Source organism: Poromitra crassiceps (assembly GCF_964638095.1).
Source record: "Poromitra crassiceps genome assembly, chromosome: 12".
Classification (NCBI taxonomy): Eukaryota; Metazoa; Chordata; class Actinopteri; order Beryciformes; family Melamphaidae; genus Poromitra; species Poromitra crassiceps.
Window position 1 is genome coordinate 19,714,806 of NC_139632.1, and position 8,587 is coordinate 19,723,392.

An 8,587-nucleotide genomic window follows, 5' to 3' on the forward strand; every position below is an offset into this window, starting at 1 on the left:
CACCTTTCACAGAACCCAAGGTTGCTTAAATTCTGTAGTGTTTCTCTGTTTTGTTGTATGCTGTGTATATAAAGCAATTTGAACTGCAGTCCATGTCTGAAATAAATAATGTTTAATAAAGTTTAACATGACCATGATTAGGTTATTCTACAACAGTGTTTCTCAACCACTGGGTCGTGGCCCACTGGTGGGCTCAGAGTGCCATCAAGTGGGCCGCAGAGGACCTCTCACATCGAGATGGTGGACAGCTCCAGTTAAGATGCTTCTTAAGAGCCTTCTATTTTTTTTATTTTTCTCTTCTGTTAAGAAGGCGTTTGGGAAACACTTCTATGGAGCCTTCTTAACTCCTTAAGAAGCTTCTTAACGCCTTAAGAAGCTTCTTAACTCTTAAGAAGCTTCTTTGTTGGGAAACTCAGCCAATATCTGAGAAAGATCTGGTAGGCCTACAGCAGGGTTCAACTGATAATGTCTGAGAAAGATATGGTAGGCCTACAGCATGGTTCAACTGATAATGTCTGAGAAAGATCTGGTAGGCCTACAGCATGGTTCAACTGATAATGTCTGAGAAAGATCTGGTAGGCCTACAGCAGGGTTCAACTGATAATATCTGAGAAAGATATGGTAGGCCTACAGCAGGGTTCAACTGATAATATCTGAGAAAGATCTGGTAGGCCTACAGCAGGGTTCAACTGATAATATCTGAGAAAGATCTGGTAGGCCTACAGCAGGGTTCAACTGATAATGTCTGAGAAAGATCTGGTAGGCCTACAGCAGGGTTCAACTGATAATATCTGAGAAAGATATGGTAGGCCTACAGCAGGGTTCAACTGATAATATCTGAGAAAGATCTGGTAGGCCTACAGCAGGGTTCAACTGATAATGTCTGAGAAAGATCTGGTAGGCCTACAGCAGGGTTCAACTGATAATGTCTGAGAAAGATCTGGTAGGCCTACAGCAGGGTTCAACTGATAATATCTGAGAAAGATATGGTAGGCCTACAGCAGGGTTCAACTGATAATATCTGAGAAAGATATGGTAGGCCTACAGCAGGGTTCAACTGATAATATCTGAGAAAGATCTGGTAGGCCTACAGCAGGGTTCAACTGATAATGTCTGAGAAAGATCTGGTAGGCCTACAGCAGGGTTCAACTGATAATGTCTGAGAAAGATCTGGTAGGCCTACAGCAGGGTTCAACTGATAATATCTGAGAAAGATCTGGTAGGCCTACAGCATGGTTCGCCTGGATGAATAGTGTAATAGATTTATCTAGACAGGCCATTAAATCTGCATTATTTGACTACATGTAAGCTGCAGTTTTGTTTCACTGCCAATAGATGTACCCATAAACACAGTAGACTAACAGCTGTGGAAAGACTAGTAGAATGTCCTACTCATAGTCAATTTGAAGAGGGATGCAAAGGGATGTCACCCCCTTGAAATAAAAATAGTCAAAAACCATCCCCTTTGTATCACTGCCACCCCCTTTTCATCCCTCTTTATGGCACAAAGATATAATTTAATCAAGAAATGTGTGAACCAATTATTATTCCATGTTTTTTTATTGGTTGATGGCACAGCAAAAGCTGCAACCTACAGTGGGACACCATGAGGATCTAATTTTGGCTATTATAAACAGGCTGGTGGGCAGCAAAGTAGACAGGAGATGGCAGAAAGCTTTTCGGATTTTACTCTTTTTTTTATATGGTGTGCATGATTTAGACTGTTTTCAGGTTTTTCCCTCTTGCTCTACATAGTCTATTATTTGGTGAAGAAATGGATGTCTCAACTCAACTCTCTGCCCAACAGCTGTTATGCACATAGATCAACACATCTACATAAGTTGGGAATCAGCGCAGTACCGCCCCATCTTATGAATGGTGGAGCAAGTGAGGGGCCAAACATTGATACACTCTTGTCCTCCTTTTCGCTGCCTCTGCTTCACAATGTGGCTCTGTCATCTGTCTCTGGGTCTTGACCTCAACGGAATACTACTTTTTACTTTTGCCCTTCTCCTGATTGCTTATGTTCTTATGAAAAGGAATCCAGCCAACTTTCCTCCGGGACCACCAGCTCTCCCTCTTTTAGGAAATGTGTTCAGCATTGATACTCAACAGCCTCACATTTACCTCACCAAGGTAAGCAGCATTAAGGAATTTCCATAATCCACGTGTGTCTACATGAGGAGAGTAAAAAACCTTGAAAGCACTGTAAATGATTCTGGATTACTTATGGCAAACATTTTAAGATCCCTGATATAGGGCATTTGAACACCCTGACAATGTTGAATAGAAAAAATAATTAGCTAATCCAGTGGTTCGCAACGAGGGGTCCTTGACGGGGTTCCAAGGCGTCCCCAACAAACTGATGAATTCTTAAACTTCACCATTTCATTTAAATGTAGAAGAATGACTGACTGTTTTGATCATAGTTGCACCGTTATCTCTCTACCTACAGTACAGATAGTCATGGACCTCTGGACAAAATCACATCTAGCAATAAAGGATATTCTCAGATGTGGGTCAGACAAAATCTCATGGGGGTCTGTGTCTATGATGTGGACTAAATTAGGGTCCTTGATAGGAAAAAGGTTGAGAATCACTGAGCTAATCAATATTAACTGCACTGCAATAGTAGGCTACTGTCACTGCATCATATCAACTAGTTCCCACATAACACCGTTAACTATACAGCAGCAGAGTTTAAATACCTTACCTAAATGTCTAAATTTGCATGACTTCAACAGAAAATCCATAGATGACATAGGAAAGTAATAAAAACACTAAAGGGAGGGGGGGAGTGATACAGTATTTGTAATTGATCAAAATATTGTTTCAAATGAAATAGATAACTAATGACAATAAAAAGTATACATATAACAAAGAAAACCATGTTAAAAACCTGTTGATTGCAAGTCACATTGTTTTGAAAATATTGTCCTGACACATGCATTTTTACTAGAGTCACATGCAGGACAACAGGGGACTTATTATCTGCTCTTGCATACACAGCTCGCTGATGTTTATGGGAATGTGTTCTGCATGCGTCTGGGAAGAGACAAGACAGTGTTTGTGTCGGGGTACAAGATGGTGAAGGAAGCCATAGTGACACAGGCTGAGAACTTCACGGATCGGCCTTACAGCCCAATGGTAACCAGACTCTATTCAGGGAACTCAGGTGAATCCAGCAGGCTGACTGGTCTCACACATCCCACACACACACACACACACACACACACACACACACACACACACACACACACACACACACACACACACACACACACACACACACACACACACACACACACACACACACACACACACACACACACACACACACACACACACACACACACACACATCAGAACTCAGGTGATCAACCTCCATCCTAGTTATCAAGCCAAAAGTAGGACGTAACTGTGAATAAGTGATATGGGGAAGTGGGGGGATTTACAGAATTCATTCACAATAGTGCATAATTTAAAGGGATGCACCACTTTTTTGGAAGTTTTGATTTTGGAAGTTTCTGTCTTTTTGGAAGGAAAAGAGGTCGGCGGCCATGTTTGGAAAGTAGTGCCGGCTAGCTCTTTTCCTTCCAAAAAGACCAATTATGTGCATTTTGGATTAATATTTCATCATGTGGTGAGTACCCAAAGCACAACATGTATTTTGGCGCCGTGAGATGTGTGTTTTGGCAGATTTTTAAAAGCTGTACCATTAGCTTCCATTCTATGGCGATAATTACTAACCTCACGACTGTAGCTCACTGTAAACTGAGCGGACAGTGCTGGTAAGGCATGGTGTATCTTGGTTATGTGGGGGGGATGTGGCAAATGAGCTAAACTTCCAAAAAAGTGGTGTATCCCTTTAAGATATACTGTAAGCATGCATATGAATTCACTCATCCTTTTGAATCTTATAATTTACCTTGTAACGCTCTATGCTCTTTTCTTTTTTATCCATTTTATGTAAAACATTTTGAATTGCCTGTGTATGAAATGTGCTATACAAATAAACCTCTGTCCCAGCGGGTCTTTTCTTTAGTAATGGGCATGTATGGCGAAGACAGCGGCGTTTTGCCATGACTACGTTACGAACGTTTGGTCTGGGTAAGAGGTCCATGGAGCAGAGCATCTGTGAGGAGAGTTGCCATCTACAGGAGGGGATGGAGGAGGAGAGAGGTTGGCAAAAAGAACAAAATGAAAAATGAAACTAAAATAATCACAGTGTTCTATTTCTGATGGTTTAAAAAGACCTTTCTTCTGTTCAGGGGAACCATTTAACCCTGTGCACCTGTTCAACAATGCTGTGTCCAACATCATCTGCCAGATAGTGTTTGGGAGACGGTTCGACTACAGTGACCACAACTTCCAGACCATGCTGACGAACCTGACGGAAACAGTCTATCTGCAAGGCTCCATATGGGCTCATGTAAGATGCAGAAGCAGCTCAGACACACAGCTAAACTAGCATGGATGCATCTACTCAAAACAAGAAATTTTATTTTACATTGTTATGTTATTATTATATTATATTATATTATTATAATGAATTATTTCATAACAATTTGTGAAGCTTTCTTTGTACTTACTGAGGGTTAGAGTTAGTTACTTATTTTACTGAGGGTTAGAGTTAGTTACTTATTTTACTGAGGGTTAGAGTTAGTTATTTATTTTGTGTGTTTTGGTGCCTGTGTCTTTTTGTTGTTAGATGATTGAACCCATTGATACCTGATGCATTTGTTTGTGTATCCCTTTAAGACCGTGTCACGTGGTCTTAAAGGGATACACACACAAATGAGGGATATACACGCAAATGCTGCATCAGGTATCAATGGGTTAAACAAACATTTCAACACTCATTCCTATATTTTGTTCTTGTAGTGTTTTCAGTAAAGGAGCAGAAATAAGCTATCTGCCTCCCCCAAGATATTAAGTTTGCTATATATTTCACAATGGTCTTTACTGATCCAATAAATATTTTTTATATGGACAAAAATAATTATATGCAGATGTCTATATGCATGTATGCAGATTTGTCACTGCAAGGACTCCTTTGACTTGTGTTAACTAAAAGCCATGAGCTATATAGTAATATCTTGGATAAAAACAACCGCATTGAAGAACTCCTCTGTTTTGTTCTCCAAACAGCTTTACGATTCATTCCCCAGCCTGATGAAGCACCTGCCAGGGCCTCACAATGACATCTTCAGACACAATAAATCCTTGGGGGCCTTCATCAGTGGAGAGATAGAGAGACACAAGTTGGACTTGGACTCCAGCAACCCACGAGATTACATCGACGCCTTCCTCATCGAGGAGAAAGTATGGAAGACAATGGCCACCATGTCCATCTGTTCACCTGTCTGTCTTGAATCCACTTCTTCACTGTAATGCACAGCTTTGGCTTACGTAAAGCCACATAACTAACTTTAAATTTGTAATATCTTTAATCAAAGAACAAATCAACACTAAATCACATGAGGCAGAAAAGCATTGCACTGCTCTCTATGGGAAACTGAAGCATGTTGCATTTCTGGCCACACCTGTAGGTGTAACATAATTGTATAAAAAAAAAATGCAAATTCCTAATCAATCAATCTTTTAATTGATCACTTAAAAAACTTGTAATTGTTCTTCTGCCAAGCAAAATACACTCATTCTTGTTCATTAGCAAACTAAGGGACACATAAGTAGCAGTGTGAGTGGTGAATTTAGTGCATTAAAATGTTTAGTTCACAGGTGTGTGATTAGCAGACAGTTTATTGGTCCGACTCTGAATGAGTCTTATCCAATCAGTACTATGAACCAAAATGATCCCTCCTATAAACTGACAGGATGTTTTGCACACTCATCTATGCCTCCAATCTGCCTGACAGAACAAAGAAAACCGTGAACTGGGCTTTTACGAAGGGAACCTGGTTCTGTGTTGTCTGGACCTGTTCCTGGCTGGCACTGAAACCACATCCAAGACGCTGCAGTGGGGCCTCATCTATCTCATCAACCACCCCCAGTTCCAGGGTGAGTGTTCAAGGACATTGAATCCCTGCTAACTCAGAGGAGCTCAGTAGCTGATCAAAAGCTGGAGTTCAAGTGAAAAGATAATTTACCTGTTGAGATTCATAGACCATCACATCATAACCATTTGGCCGGTTTAGTCCACATGGTTTAGTCCACATGGATGACATTTTTTATTATAACCGAGAACGAGCCTGCCAAAAGCATTTTCTGACGCAGATCTTATTTGTGCATTCTCAATTTTTTTTCTTTTCAAGTCTGAGATTATCCAAGCAACCAGTGCATAATGTGCGTATGTCTATGTACTGTATATAGATGTGTATGTGTATATGTATAGCCCAGTGTTGTAATACTCAAGTGTCCTGGAGTCATTTTCAGGACTTGTGACTCGACTTTGATTTGAGCACTGATGACTCGGACTTGGACTCAAGCACTCATGCATTCTGACTCGGAAGTTGTAGACGAGGACTCGGACTTGTTAATTGATCAAGTTGTTTTTGTTATTTTTGTAATAGGCCTGAATAATTTGGCATAAGATAACAACCGGTATATTAATACCATGACATTCAATTTTGTTCCAAGGGCAGGCACGTGTGTTCCACCTACATATGGATTCACGCTCCTGTTCAGTAACTCGGAATCAGGTAATGGTGACATAACTCGGATTTGACTTGGAATTTTGTTTGGTGACGTGGACTTGGACTCAAGACTCAACTTAAGATATACTGTAGTGACTCGACTACAACACTGGTATAGCCATACAAGACTATCGTGATTCATACCCAAGTTGTCAAACACCACCCAACTTAAATTTGGGTTTACAAAGTCAGTTTAATTGATCCAATTAATAACTAACTTCCATTTCACCACCTAGAGAAAGTCCAGGCAGAGATAGACACAGTGATTGGACAGACGCGCCAGCCCACTATGGCCGACAGACCCAACATGCCCTACACTGATGCTGTCATCCATGAGATCCAGAGGATGGGAAACATTGTTCCCCTCAACGGACTCAGGATGGCCACCAAGGACACAACGCTGGGGGGTTACTTCATACCCAAGGTGATCTACTCATAGACCGCCGCATCAGTGTAAACAGGCTTTGTGTCAATGTTTCTTGGAAAACATGGCATCTTGTACGTGGGGGAATGTCAGCCAGTGTTGCTGTCATTGCTGTCAACATACTCGGGGTAAACACAACACTGGAAGGTTGTAAGTAATTATGTGCATGCATAAGTCAATAGTTGTTTTATTGCTGTTGGTTGAAGCGTATTCTGAAACAATTATCCTGAAATAGTCCAGAGCTCCAGACAATAAGAATATTTCACTCCACATAATTGTTGACAAAACTATGGAGTCGGGACAGCGTAACACATCACATCACCTGATAAACACAATACTGCCTGTGTCATCCTTTCAGCAGTGACCCTGTGACTATAAGCCATCTCTTTACTGTGTCACCACCAGCTTGTTGACTTGATCCAGTCATTACATGACTACACTCAAACAGCTGGGGGGGAAAAGAACATTCTAGATAAAAGTTGCTCCCATGGAAGATTACCATCAAATTTCTGCTTCGTAATACAAACCAGCCGTTCGCACACTTGAGTCAGTAGGCTACAGGAGGTTGAGTGTTTTCTTGTGTGGTGTGTAGGGAACCTCTTTGATGCCCAACCTGACCTCTGTGCTGTTTGACAAGCATGAATGGGAGACACCGGACACCTTCAACCCTGGTCACTTCCTGGATGCCGACGGCAAGTTTGTGAGGAGGGACGCTTTCTTGCCTTTCTCTGCAGGTAAATTAGACAACTTAAGACATTGATTTGATACTGAACTAACTCCTACCTAACCTGACGCTGCCAGATGGGGGTGGTATTGTTTTCACAACACCAGTGTGGTGTGTGGCGTTGTGAAAACAATACCGCCCCCATCTGGCAGCGTCAGGTTAACGCCTACCTACTACTACTCCGTAGAACTGACCATGAGGAATAAAGTCATGCAGCTTATAGAAAAGCTGTAGTAGTAGATGTGTGCGTGAGAGAGCATGCTGAGAGGTGACATCACAACCCTAGCCTGCTTTTGCATTGCGTTTGTTTTCCACAGGAAGGCGTGCGTGTCTAGGAGAGGGCCTGGCAAGAATGGAGGTGTTCTTGTTTTTCGTCAGTTTATTCCAGAAGTACTCTTTCTCCACTCTGGAGGGAGTCGAGCTGAGGACAGAAGGGATCATCGGAGCCACGCGCACACCGCACCCCTTCAAGATCTACGCCAAAGCCCGCTGAGCCCCTGCCTGAAGCATATTCCCTGTGGACTGTATGCTACATTAATGCTAACGATAACGAATTAGATCGAGTTAAACACCTCAGACGGCATCTGCCATATGAAGGGCGCAGGTGTGGCTAGCTTGCCTCAAAGACCAATACTTAATGGTGCCTATTAAGCACAATCAGTCCAGTAGGAAGGGGGGGTCCCCATGCCCCATATATTTTTCTAACCTTTTTTGTAATCCTCAAGGTGTCTAGTAAACACATTTCGATGTTCCCAAATCTAAATATTGTCCTAAGGGTATGTTA

At 41.7% G+C, this 8,587-nt stretch overlaps 1 protein-coding gene across 1 annotated transcript in view; it reads left to right on the forward strand.

The window, feature by feature from the left end:
- Window positions 1-8,296, forward strand: part of LOC310785898 (cytochrome P450 2J2-like) — a gene marked incomplete at both ends in the record, with an annotated part of 35,188 nt that extends 26,892 nt beyond the window's left edge. The window contains 6 exons of the mRNA XM_083647065.1: window positions 4,271-4,431; window positions 5,151-5,324; window positions 5,879-6,020; window positions 6,892-7,079; window positions 7,672-7,813; window positions 8,121-8,296. Coding sequence (XP_083503191.1) covers window positions 4,271-4,431; window positions 5,151-5,324; window positions 5,879-6,020; window positions 6,892-7,079; window positions 7,672-7,813; window positions 8,121-8,296 — 983 coding nt within the window. The remainder of the gene's footprint in view (window positions 1-4,270; window positions 4,432-5,150; window positions 5,325-5,878; window positions 6,021-6,891; window positions 7,080-7,671; window positions 7,814-8,120) is intronic.
- Between the last annotated feature and the right edge of the window lie 291 nt (window positions 8,297-8,587).